We start from the raw sequence: 14,223 nt of genomic DNA on the forward strand, positions 1-14,223 counted from the left end.
CCTTTCATATTAGAACCATTATCATAACCTTGTCCCCTTACATTTTTAATATCAAGATCAAGAGACTTAAGAGCACTTTGTAATTCATTAAAGAGGCATAGTCCCGATGTATCATCTACCTTAAGAAACTCTAAGAAATACTCTTCTATTCTAATATTTTTATTTGACGTATTCACACATCGTACAATTATACTCATTTGCTCTTGATGACTCACGTCTGGTGTACAATCAAGGATAACAGAAAAATATTTTGCTTCTTTAATAACACTTGTGATAGAAAATCTGACCTTATATGCGAGAAGAGAAATTAGCTCGTTTTGAATGTTATGACCAAGATAGTGGTGATGTACCTCATGAGTTTGGATGCGTCTTATATGATCCTGCATAATCACATCAAATTCAGCAATCATCTCAATCATTCCTAGAAAATTACCATTACTATCTTGGTAAAGTTTCCCATTTGATCCTCGAAACGCTAAATTTCTTTTTGAAAGATATTATACAACAGCAATTATTCTATATAAAACTTGTCTCCAACGTTCTTTTTCTTTTGCAATCTCTTGTTGAAATTCTTTATCGATTGTCAAATTACTTTGCAATCTAACTTTGAATTCATTCCAAGTTCTCATATTAGCCATATGCTCCTCACTTTTTTCATGACCTTTTAGTCTATCACCAATACGTTTCCAATCTCTTAATCCTTCATTTGCTAATAAATTTATGTTTCCATGAGATTTAAACAACTTACAACAGAAACAATAAACTTTATCAACATGCTTTGAGTAAATTAACCATTTTCTATCAACTGTCTCCCTATTACACAACTTTCTAAAATAATGCCTATATGCAAAATGTCTTTTTGTTTTTTCATCAATAGGAAATTCAAGATTCATGTCTCTTTTTGGTTCTTTTTCAATCAACAAATCTTTTGTTTTACTATTAAGATTATTCCAATTTCTAGGATCATAGATATCAAAAGGAAGAATTGGTGGCTCATCAGTGTCAATATTCTCAATAGAGGGATTTGACTCTTTTTCATGAGATTCAACATTAGTTCCTGCTCTAGAACTCTCACTATTTGTGCTTTTTTTCTTAATAAATTTATCTAAAGCTCCTCTTTGAGATTCTACAAATTGTTCACCACGTTTTCTTTTTTTTTCTTTGATCATTTCCACACACCATCTCTTTTTAAAATAAAAGAACAAAGTCACCTGGATTTGATCTGCCAAAACACTTAACGAGACCCACCAAAGAAAATTTTAGAACTGCATAAAAGTTTGGGTTTAGAAATAGTAATAAAGTAAAAATCTGAAACAATAAACTAAGACACAAATATAATTGATTAAACATACCTCTATGGAAAGGGATTCCACTAACAGATCGATGAATAGAATATGATTTTTGGTTTTTGATTTGTGTTGTTAACGCCTAATGGTCACCGCTTCGGTTCTAGAGTTTTTTTTTCTTTTATCAACGGAAAAATTGTAAAGGTGAGAGTACAGACTTTTTGTTGTTTTATAAATTAGGTTACTTAATTAGATTTACTTAATTTTTGGGCTTTTATTATAAATTAACAGATTAAAATAGACTTTTAAAATAACACTAAATTTTTTTACAGACCTATGGACCCATGGCAAATGCCAAGGTAGCCATGGCCAAGAGATGGCACTGATCCTACCTATAATGTATAAATGCTGATTTAAAGGAGCATAAATAAAAATAAACTAAAAAGGAGAAAAACACTTTCTTCCATTACAAGAAACATAGTAGCCCTAGTTTCCTAGTCTCAAATCTCACTGTGTACAAACTAGAGAATTAGTCTTTTCTCATCCTCTCAAAGATCTAAACAATCTCGGTATAACTAAACCGAATACTGTATTTTTAAAATTAGGTGAACAAGTTTACAAGCTAGTAAACCGGGATTCTCACTCGCACTTTCTACTCACTCCAAAGAATAGTTAGAAACCAAAACATTTGCCGGAGCGGCTGAGTGGATATAGACAAACTCCATGCTTTTGCCTGCCGGTAAATATTTCATCCATGAAGGAAAACCATATGAGTTTCCGGTTTTCGTCACACCCCATATTGGACCATAGAGCTTGGTGATTGATATCTTCAGATTTTTCAACCTTTTTGTAGATCTGTTGGTTAATTTCGTTGAGTATCGGTAATAAACATTTCCTTCGTTTATCCACGAGCTCGTCATCTTCTGGGATATGGTAATGGGACTAGGAGAAGAAGCTGCTAAACAAGAAACAAATTGGTGAAGTTCTTAAACCGAATTGAATTGACTTTTTCACAATGAGTTGGCATAAGAAATATAAAGATGACAAACCTGGAGCTGGAGGTGTAGTCGGTTTCCTTTTGGGTATAGGTGCTGGTTTTATGATAACCGGACTTGGAGTCGGACTAACACCTGAAATAGAACGCGGTTAGTAATGACCGGTTCACAGAATTGATTTGAAACTGAAAATTAAAGCAGAAAATTTAACAGAAAAACGGTAACAGTTACTTGAATCTCGTTTATTATGCAGAGAAAGCTGTTAATCAGACAATGTATCTTTAAATCATACCTGGAAGTCGCTGGTCAAAATCGGTCGGACCGGAAATTAACCGGGCTAGTACACCAAGAAGAGGCGCATTGTTGTAAGTCGTTGGTTCGGTTTGCTCGTAATTGTCCCGGTTGTCAGCAAAGTTGTCGTAGGCGTCGGGTCCACCCACGAGGGCCCCGGTCAAGACGTTCGGGTCGCTTGCTTTGCGGCTATACCACGTGGCATAACCGCCACGGCAAGTCACGAACTTCTGATCTACTTTAAAGGAGACAATTGACGAACCACGATGATGAACTTGCCGAGGATAGTTATGTCCGTATCCTACCATGTAGCTCGTCCCTCTAGGGTTGTCTCCGAGTATGTAGTCCACCTAATTATTTTTGACTTCATTTTAGTACAGTTTTGGTCCCCGAGTTGGGGTGAATGAGCAAATAAGGAAACATATGGGGCAAACCTGTGATTTAGAGAAATCGAGGAGTTTGGATGGAGAAATATTTCCTTGAGAACAACGGAGGTTTCTTTTTGAGGAAGAGAGATAATCAGAGTACACGGCGGCCAAGAAAGAAGCACTAGTGACAAACTGCATGTTGTTCCACCGTTGCCGGAATATCAAACCGCCGGGAGTTTTCTGAATGTTCTTTGTACTTTTACCTAACATTGAACACATAAACTGTTCTGCTTTCTCTTGGTACCTCTCGAACACAGCCGTGTGTTCTCCAGCTTTCCCTTGCATTAAAATCTATAAACCAAAGCAAATTTCCGGTTTAGTAACAGCAAATTAAGTAAACCAAATCAAACCAGTTGAATTGAAATGACTACCTTAGCAACAAGGGTTTGGACGCCGGCGTATTTAACATCCCAACCAAACTCCCTCATCGACCAGGCCGTACCGCCCATTGAGTCGCCGTTCTTGCCGAGGTAATCCAAATAATATCTATCATTGGTTGCTTGGTATAACCACGCAGCAGCCCAGAGTAATTCATCCTGGTTAAATGCAAAATTTGTAAAAATTTATGAATGTTATTTAGTTATAAGAGATTTTTTTGGTTGGATATAGACGCAGCGTTTTGTACATTGTAACCGCTGACTGAGCCATAGTACTTCTGTGCCACCGTGATGCTGCTGTCGTACTTGCCTCTATATTTGTCGGCAAATTCAAATAGCTGCCAACATAAGATAAGAGTATAGCGTTGCAACCAAAAACTTATTTATCGTAAATATCGTAAATATCATTAACTGAGAGGCTATATCTTTACGCCTATGTTTCTTGCACATGAAATTTTCAAAAACTTGTTTTATTTTTTCATAGTAAGTACATCACTGAAATCAAGTATCTAGCATGTAAGGCTTTGTATATTATAGACGCAAACTCAAGCCATGTGCTTAACCCAACTCCATATGACCAAACCGAGTTTTAAAAATTGGTGTCTTGTTAAATAATTTCGGTCTTTCCCGCTATGATTAATGTGAAGAGGTTTACCTCATGAGCGTGGCGGAGCAGCTCGGCAGAGTATGATGGATCAGAGCGACGGAAAACGATGGAAGCAGCAGCCATTGCGGCAGCGGTTTCTCCGGCGAGGTCGGAACCAGGATTATTCCGGTCAAGCTTGTAAGCCCTACGGTCAGTGGTCATTTCCTCTGGTCTTTGCCAACAGTAATGATCCGACTTACCATCTCCCACCTATACAGTTACAAACATTATCAAGACCAAATTTAAATTATGTAAATCGATAATTAATGAAAATATGTAGTGTCACCGTTACCTCTCCGTAGAGGACGTTAGGTTCAGGGTGAGCTTTAATGAAATAATCAGTTCCCCACTTAATGGCGTCAATAGCATTGCCAAGTTCACCGTTAGATGCAAGCTGGCCACCGTATTCTATGATGCTCCAACACATTGTCGTCACCGTGAAAGCCATTGGAAGCCCAAATTTCACATTGTCTCCGGCGTCATAATACCCTCCCACTAAATCCACCTGCTCAATTAAATATTTTTTTTTTCAATTTATCTTTTAGGAAAACAATGTAGCATTTGTCAATGTTTTAAGAGTAGGCTTCTTACAAAGGTTAGGTAGCCAAACCCAACGAGACACTTCCATTTGATTATAGGTTTTTAAAAATTGGTCAACGGAAAGTCAACCAGTTTGTTTTGGATCTAGGCGGTAATTATTTATACATTTATAATTATTTAAAAATATTATTCGTATGTCTAAACATTATAAACACTGGAGGATATTTTATTTTACAAAAAAATGGAAAACTAACCCAATCAAACGTAACTGATCAGGCGGTAAGTTCTTTTTTCTAAATGACGATTAATGCATATCGAGTTTTTAGAAATACTGGTCGCATTAGTTAGCATTATACGAGTTTCAGTGTATTAAATAAAAAGGGAATTACTTACGCCGATGGATTTTCCGTCGTTAAGACCGGAGTGAGATCGCCATGAAACTCTCTGGTTGGGAGGGAGATGTCCTGATCTCTGAGCTTCAAAGAAGAGAATGCTTTTACTCAGAGCTTGTTTATAGTCGTGCCCTGAAACTGCAAACTGAACTAACCCAAGAAAAAGAAGAACTGAAATGGTGGAAGTGGAAGAACCCATTAATTATATGTCTTTTGTGAAATTTTGGAGCAAAGTTTGATCCTCTTCAATCAAAATGACTCAAGAAGAATAGTAGGTCCTGCTAGGACTATGTTAAATTAATTTATTGGATCTGTTCATGAAAAGGTTGATCCTTTTTAAATGTAGAGATAGAGAGAGATGGTTTAGTGAAGGGAGATGAGAAAAGAGAGGTTTATATGGAAGAAAGTAAAGGAAGGTACCAGGAGGAGCGTAACCGGCAAATTCGGTTAAATGATTAAAAACAAATTATTCAAACTTTTAAAATGCTAATATAGTAGTAGTCTTTTTTTGGGTCAAAAGGTAGTAGAGTCTTTTATGCAAATTTAACAATGCGTCGGCAGGCAAAGCTTTGGTTCAGTTAGCAGTTGTTTTTCACATGATTTTGAAAAGATTTTGGAAAATATCTTCTATATATATAGGTTAATGAAAAGAAAATAAAAATATATGATAAATTCTCTTCCTATATTAAGCTTGTGGAGTATCATAATTTAACATAAAGAATAAAACATATTATAGACGTTTAAAAATGTGCAAGTGCATTCTTCTACATCTTATTTTGTCTGTCTTGAAGTGTTAGACAAAATTTTGAATTATTTTCAAAGAGGACAATCATAGTTGTCCTTCCACCCATTACGGAAGCTCCGAATCTTCCATACATCAAACAAATGCCACAGAATATTATTACGTACGTACCCCATTGTTTATTAAAAAAAAGACTGAAAATCTTGTTTTCTGTCTTCAGATCTTAACCCACACTTTAGGACTTCATTAGTATTCCCATATAAGTAAAAGGGTTTATTAACTTATTATGTTCTCTTTTTTTTTGTAACTGAGGTTATTAAATTAGGGGGACCTATTGGAAATAGAATTTGTATGAAGTTTGAAAATTTTAAGAGTTAATAGATTTTTAAAAGTTAAGTAGATTTGATGAATTCTTACCCAATGTATTGTATAAATTGTCATTGATTATTATAGATTTTCATATATATTTTTCTTTCCAAACTTATCTTTCTATTTTTTTAAAAAAAATTCTTTCATAAAATAGAACTATTTGACAATTAAATAAAAAATTTGGTTTTTTAATATTTTGACATTTTGATTTGTCTTGTTTGATTTTTGTTTTAAAGTTTTTAAGATCAACCTATGAATTTTCTCATGATTTTATTTTAATATCAAATAGTTATATTTCATGAAAGATTTTTTTTTAAATTGTTATTTTTAATAATTTCTTTTATCTTTAGTTTTCTTTTTACAATTATCTTTGACTTGACAATAAAAATGTAAAAGAATCTTGTTGTGTTTGTGTATTAGTGTATTTGTTTTTTTGGTACATAGATTTTGAGAATACTATGACTATATGTGATATTTGTAAAGTTGAGTGTTATAAGTAAAACTAGAGAGACTTTATGTCCCAATAACAAAAGAGTTTAATAGAATTACAAAATCAATAAAAACTAAACTTTTTGAATAACATAGGATTTTCATAGAATTTAAAAGTCCACAAACCAATAACAAAGGATTCTAATAAGATTTTAAGAATTCATTAACCAATAACAATGAAATCTCTAAATTTTAAAATTCTTTCAAAATTTAACTCCCAATAACCCCTCCTTATTATATTCTTTTCGAGAAACAAATCCAATATCTTTTTCTTATTGATAATGGTAGAAATATAAACCTGTAAACAGTAAAAAACCTTAACATCGATTTATGAGGATACATTTAATAAACTAATAGATGTTCACAACTTTATACTGAACAGATTCTTATATTTACAACCATAAGGATAATACACCAAAAGTGGGAGGTGTTTTGATCGATCGAACTTACCAACTAAATGCCGAATAATGGGGACTTGGGACTTGGGATGACTAGGGGCCACATGACAAACAACACACGCTCCGAATGAAATTCTCCATTCAGAGCAAAATAATATTTTATAAATAGTATATAAAATTGCATAGCCGTCAAAACAAATCATATATATCAATGTATTATCGTTCATAGAAAAATTGACATGTGAGAGCAGAGAAATGTGAAGGCTAATATGGAGGATGAGATGGCAAGGGAGGTAAACGGTGGGTCAAAATCACATTTTCATTTGAGTTGGATGTTGCCAACCGCAGAAAGTGTCTGCCGAAAATGGAAGTTGAGTTTTCTTATTTTAGTTTAATTTTTCTATTGTTAAATAAGTTATTTCTATAGCTCATACATTATCAGATTTAAATCTATGAAACATTATATAACTTATATATAGTTGACGTGTTATTAACGTTTTGTGTCATTAGAAATTTTAGATCTTTTGGACATTCATTAAAGATAATATTGTCCAATCAACTTTTAAATAAGAAGATTATAACATTTTCGTATCTTTTAAATTTAACTTTAAATATATATTTCCTTTCTAATTGTAAAAACATCTCATATAATTTTTACGCTATATTTAAAAACATAATCTTAAAATAAAAAATAAAAGATGTATTGGATTATGATAATATAAAATTAGAGAAATATACATATATTTACTTGAAAAACTACAAACTACTATAAAATATGTTATTATATGATGGACTGGTTTATTCTGTTTAAAAAAAACAAAATATATAAATCGGTTTGAGACAAGTTAAAGAGCATATTATCTCATCTCGATTATGAAAAGTACCAAAACCAGGGACGAACCCACATGTATAGGAGGTGTGGAACGTACCACAGTATAGTTTATAAAAATTCTTGTATAAAAGTAGATACAGGTGAAAATTATCAGCTCTTTTGGTTTAAATGACTCAACAGTGCCCCATATTACCCGTGACGAACCCGTTGGCTTGTTTTAATTTCCAGATTTTTTTTTTTTTTGAAAAAAGGGCTAATTTCCAGATTTTTACATATTTATTGTTACCTTTCATAAAGAATTTTTTTATTCCTCCATTTTTTTGTTACTAGTAGAAAATACAATATTTTCTTCCTTTTCTTTTATATTGGTTCTACCTTTTTTAAAATAAAAGTCACTTTATTTAATATACCTTTCACAGTAAAATTGTATATAATATACAATTTTGTAATATTACTTAAAGATATTTAATATAATACAAATTTTTATCATTTTTACTTGACTCATTTTAAAACAAATATAAAATTTTAAAGACTAATGTAAATTTAAAAATAAAAAAATAACATAACATAACATAAATTTTAACTGATAATTTAATTTATAATTAATATTTTTAAAATATATATGTATTTATGATAGAATTAAATATGTATATATATATATATATATATTGTGTCCAAGTTAAATTATTTTCTGGATACGCACTTGCTAAAAAGTAAAAACCAAATTTTACCAAGGTGAAGCGGGTAGGATAAATTAAGTTATTTCAATTATTAAAAATTTACAAAATCAAAAACAATAAGAAATGAATTAAATATACAAAAATGTATCCACGAACATATGCAAATAATTTAATTTTTTATTAATTAAACATTTGTTAAAATAATTATCTGTTTCAAAAACGCAGATATGAATCTGAACAAGTTAAACAAAATGTTCATTTATATAAAGGCTAAAAATTGTTATTTAGATGCCAAAATTGCCATGTTACTTGATTTTGTTGGAACAATGTTTTAAAAATTCAGTTTATGGGATGTACGTTTAGGCGTAAATCGATTATAAAAGAAACAATATTTTTAAAATTGGGGATAGACAGTGCTTAGTCACTAATCTTTTATAAAGTGCCAACTTATCACCTGCTGCTTTTTTGACATTGAAATCACTATATAATAGGATTTAGTCCGCCCTACGGGCGGGTTTGTAACCAAAAAATACATAAATATATCTTATTTAAACGTAAGGTGATATTAATTTTTATTGTGTATGTTTTGTTATTCTTATCATATATTATGTTTATCTTAATATTTACATGTTCATGGATACTAATAATTTTACATTATGCTTCGCGCGGGAATATTATATTTGTTGTGTAACATTTTATATTTTTTAAAAATTTTAATTTTATTATCTATCTCAGCTGTATTTTCTATTGAAATACATTATTTGCGTGAGATTATTTGTGTATTATTATATGTTTTACTTAACTGTATATAAAAGTTTCAAGTTTGATGGTGTTAAGTCTAGAACAGTTATATTTGTTTTGTTTAAGGCTTAATATGTTTCATATCGCCTGAGATATATTGGCAGTACGTATCATTGGGTTTTAGTGTGTTTGTTTGAATTGTCAACGGACCATGAGGGATTTTGTGTAAGAAATATAGTATCAGATGCGTAAACATATATGAGAGTGTTGTACAGTCGTAAAGAAAAAAAAAGAAAATACAGTCATAGCGATGCTGCGTGAGATTATGTTACCAACAGAGGTTGTGAATATTCTTATATTACTTTGAATGCAATTTTGAGTGATGACTTGTTCTTGTTGGTTAGGTGGGTCAACTCCCACCGCTGAAAAAGAAAAGAAGTTAACCATAATGGGAAGTTTTGTGTGGTTTCTCAGGAGATAGGTGTAAGGATTGTTCAGAGAAGACTGCGTACCTTGGTTTACTCGGTGATGCTGTCTTTTACGCCGATGTTTTTTCCTGATTGAGGCATACACAGAGAAAAAAGTTCACTGTTGTGTGGATGCCAATCTATATCTTTTCCCCATCTCTTCTAATCTAATCCTACCAGATTAGCCATCTTAAACATGGTAGCTGAAGACCTGCTTATAATCGTAGTAGTTGCATTGAAATTTAGATACTCAAAATTTCATCAAAGTAAAAGTCAAAAAAATATAACGGTTCATGAGATTCATAATTTGTCCATAGTGAACCTTGTACAAACATACATTTTACAAACACTATCTCAGCCAAATATTCTATAGAAATTTGATGGTACATATAAGCAATTTTAGATTTCATGGACTTATATTGGGATAAATGAAGATGGTGCCAAATAAAATTCCATATTAACTTGCTACAGTTTTTAAATCAAGTAACTCTATAAGCCAATAACTATCATACGTAATCTAAGGCAGACATACCTTCAGACTGAAGCTTCAAATAAATGAGCCACTCCATCCAATGCAAAGAAGAATAACCAAAAACCAAGACAAAGAAAAGAAGAAGATTAAAGTGAGTAAAATGTATATTAGATGAGCTAATTTTGTCCACTGTGCTCTTATGCATATAATTATTTTTTAAGTAATTCAGACCAACACTCGGTAGAACACGACACGACATCAACTCATCATCTCCATTGAGCTTTGAAAAACAAAAAATAAAGCAATAGATTCAGACGCAGTGAGATGCTGATATGTGGAAGATCGACCAAAAGAGCCAGATTTTATATTGGGCTTTACCTGTTGCGGTTGTCCAGAATCGGTCAATCACCATTCCTTGTGAAAACAAAAAACACAAACCAAGACTAAATCTTGTTAAACATATGATCCCAATTATAAGAAAAAACATGCGTTGAGATTAGTCGAAATCAATCTATCATTGGATTGTGAAGCAGAGCGTCTTTCTCCGGGATTGTTGTCTCCTATTTCCGATTTTAAATCATGTTCACATCTTTAAAACATATGAAATTGAGGTTACCATTGAACTGAGGGATTTGTTCATCTGTGATCATGAATCTCCGTGGTCGCCGACTAAGAGGAGCTCGACGGACTTTCGAGTGATGCTGGAGAAACACCGAACTGTTTCGACGAAAGTGCGACCAGATGGAATCAGCATCATTATCTTCCCGGGGAGCTTGACGGAAATATATGTGGAGGAGACTCACTGTGGGTCTGTATATATAGAATGATAGTGGTGTAGAATCGGTATAACCATCACATAGATTCAGGGGGTTACAGTAGAAACGAAGAGGTAGATCGAAATCTTAATGTGGGAGTTGTGGACTAATGAAGGGATAACCCAAATTAAATGACGGATTAAAGCATTTGCGAGATGTTACGGTTATCAAAGGGACTTTAGTTGGGGCGTGGTTTCGTCGGCAAAGAATCAGCCACAAGAAAAAGAAGGAAGAAGAACCTAATACATATGGGCCTCAAATAAGAAGCGGGCTCAATTTTAAAAAAGATAAACGAAGCCCAATTAGGAAAACAACACTTCACCGTAACAAACGTCATGCGCGTGAGCGTAAGAATTTAAAAAAGAAAAAAAACGCGTGAGAAACACCGATCAACTCCCGAACCGCCAAGTGTCCAAAAACGCCCCACCCTCCGTGCTGACGTGGACGCCTGAGAATGGAGCACAAGGCAACTTTATATATATAAGATATATATTTACGACTAATCATTTTACAAAATCATCTAAACTATTTAAGTTCGTTAACGAAACAAATGCACTTTTATCAGGCTTAGCTAAATAGGTAGAGAGTCCCAACTCAAACAAAAATATAAGTATACTCGTCCTACTCTGTGTTTGAACGGGATTCAGTCGACTAAAATGGTTGAAGTCAGAGATGGGACGACTAAAGACGTTTTATTAGATTTGAACTGAAGGGTTACAAGAGTGGTAAGAAAGTGAGAGAGCAACATGATCAAAGAGTAACAAGATCAAAGAGATCGCCTCTAAACCCTAGATCTAACCGCTCAGTCTGTTTTATGGTGCCAAAAGTCCCTTCCTTCTTGCTTCTCCTTCCCCTTTTATAGGACTCCTGTCCTTGATGCCCTAATTTCGTACCTATTTGGGCCTTGATTCGAGAGGCCGAGTATGCGGGTCTGGGCAAGGTTCTCTCCAAGCCGGGTACTTTTGGTCGGCTTACTCGATCGGCTAAAAGTACTCTAAGGTCGAGCCGATACGTTTGGCCACCGAGCCGACCAAACTGATCCAACTTGCTGGATTAGGGCCTGTTATTCGATGGGCCTTGTGGAGGGGTGTAATCCATCTCCTAGAATAAGTCCCCCCCAGTTCACTTGTGAGCGACATGGCGGTCTCAGTGAATTTGTGGGTCAGGTTTATTCGGATAGCAGGCTCTAATACAAGGGATAACCCTTCCCGTTTAGTCGTCGGTATGCGCTTTTAGTCGCGTGGTGTTCTGTAGGTGTCTCTGGTCGCTCAGAGTAGCGCTTGCCTTAACTCGCTTTTATAGTGGGATACAGTTTACTCGGGTGGTAGATCATCTTGGATAAAGCGACGGGGATCGGTTTTACTGGTTAACCGGGGACCGGTTTAAATCGAGACCAGGAATTGATTTTGGCCCGACAACCTGATTGAAAATCGGTTCGAGCGAGAAACCGAATCGTCGCGAGTAGGTTTCTGGGCATTTAGGCGGCCTTTTGAGGCCCATTTAGGCCTTTATAGACCTAATGATTGCGCTCGGGGAACGTGCCTTCGTTTTTGCTATAAATAGGTCTCTCTCCTTTGTTTTCGTCATTCTTCTCTGCAGACTCAGGTATCCTGTTTTCTCTCCCTTCTCTCTACTTTTACTTTCTCTCTCTAGATAGGTTTTTCTTCGTATAGACTCGTTGGTATCGTTCGGCGGTTGTAGTCGTCCCCTAAATTAAGGAATATGCCTCCGAGAAGTCGATTGTCGCGAGAAGAGAAAGGGAAGGACATCGCAGATTCTCTGAGTCCGACCAGAGATGTGTCAGTGACCGGTAGTCCACTGGACGATTTCGACTTGATTCATCGCGATGCTCTTCGGGACACGGAAAACATGACTCTATCTCAGCGTCTTTTGGTCGCTGATGCTCATAGGATGATTCGTGATGAAGACGCAGATCGTGTTGAAGTTGGGAACTGGGGTGTGAGCGGAAGTGAGGATGGAGGGAGTGACCAAGGCGATACTGCGACTGGTTCTGAACGTGGCGACACTGATGGGTCTGGTCGGTCTCTGACGCCTTCGAGACAGGTTCACAAGAGATTTTGTTTCGACCAGATAGACTGTCGCCCAACTATTTATCATCCTGGTGGGATCTTCAAAGAGCTGTGTCCGCTGCCACCCAGACTGCTACGGGACCCGCGGGCTCAGTCGTGGGGGAACGTGTTTGGATCTACTGCTTCTCATCATACCATGAGGGATCTATTAAGGGCGAGCGGCGGTGCTGGCGTCACTTATATCATTCCGTCTGCCGAGCAGCGTCCCTGGTCGCCTCCGGTTGGTCATCAGTGCGTGTATGAGTCCTATTTCGGGGATCATACGAAGCTATGTAGGAGATGGATTACACCCCTCCACAAGGCCCATCGAATAACATGCCCTAATCCAGCAAGTTGGATCAGTTTGGTCGGCTCGGCGGCCAAACGTATCGGCTCGACCTTAGAGTACTTTTAGTCGATCGAGTAAGCCGACCAAAAGTACCCGGCTTGGAGAGAACCTTGCCCAGGCCCGCATACTCGGCCTCTCGCATCAAGGCCCAAAGAGGTACGAAATTAGGGCATCAAGGACAGGAGTCCTTTAAAAGGGGAAGGGGAAGCAAGAAGGAAGGGACTTTTGGTACCATAAAACAGACTGAGCGGCTATATCTAGGGTTTAGAGGCGATCTCTTTGATCTTGTTACTCTTTGATCTTGTTGCTCTCTCACTTTCTTACCACTCTTGTAACCCTTCAGTTCAAATCTAATAAAACGTCTTTAGTCATCCCATCTCTGACTTCAACCATTTTAGTCGACTGAATCCCGTTCAAACACTCTGATTGATGAACAAGGTAAAAATATATGTTTTTAGCTCTTGAATGTACATATAAACCTTTGATATATTGCTCTTTTATTGATTAAATTTATGATCTGGCTTAGATTGAGGTTTGGTGTCCACCTCTCCAAAACTATGGTCCGGTCCAGTGGTTATAAAATCGTAGATGATCTTTGAGTACAGTCTGCAGATATTGCTCCTGTTAAAAGATGAATTGGTATCGATCTTTAGACGACAGAGCCATGCTTCAAACTCTAACATAAACCCTAGCATATACTCGATCATCTGTACCATCGATGGGCAGTCACGATTTATGAGTTTTTTCATAAGACTTAGTTCCATCCTCAAGAAAATGAGGACTATATATCATCCAACCAATGTAGTGTTGCTCGTCATCGTCAATCGACAAAGCCTTAATGGACT

General features: G+C 35.4%; 1 protein-coding gene and 1 long non-coding RNA gene across 3 annotated transcripts; both read right to left on the bottom strand.

The window, feature by feature from the left end:
* Positions 1–1,160: 1,160 nt before the first annotated feature.
* Positions 1,161–1,614, bottom strand: LOC111199731. The gene is made up of 2 exons (XR_002653588.2): positions 1,353–1,614; positions 1,161–1,265 (listed from the first exon to the last, which is right to left on the bottom strand). It is a non-coding gene; the product is annotated as an uncharacterized LOC111199731 (long non-coding RNA).
* Positions 1,615–1,692: 78 nt separating this feature from the next.
* LOC106388546 (endoglucanase 19) lies at positions 1,693–5,664 on the bottom strand. 2 transcript variants are annotated; one of them, XM_013828648.3, is made up of 9 exons: positions 4,957–5,664; positions 4,316–4,528; positions 4,033–4,233; positions 3,626–3,715; positions 3,372–3,536; positions 3,007–3,291; positions 2,574–2,922; positions 2,336–2,416; positions 1,693–2,244 (listed from the first exon to the last, which is right to left on the bottom strand). In XM_013828648.3, exons 1-9 carry the CDS (start codon positions 5,152–5,154, stop codon positions 1,943–1,945), a joined length of 1,884 nt encoding a protein of 627 aa, XP_013684102.2. In that variant the 5' UTR covers positions 5,155–5,664; the 3' UTR covers positions 1,693–1,942. The 2 variants fall into 2 exon arrangements, with proteins under 2 accessions (XP_013684102.2, XP_013684103.2); XM_013828649.3 differs by having other exon boundaries at positions 1,693–2,241; positions 4,957–5,659.
* Positions 5,665–14,223: the final 8,559 nt, after the last annotated feature.

The sequence above is a fragment of the Brassica napus genome, chromosome C3 (genome assembly GCF_020379485.1).
Source record: "Brassica napus cultivar Da-Ae chromosome C3, Da-Ae, whole genome shotgun sequence".
Classification (NCBI taxonomy): domain Eukaryota; kingdom Viridiplantae; phylum Streptophyta; class Magnoliopsida; order Brassicales; family Brassicaceae; genus Brassica; species Brassica napus.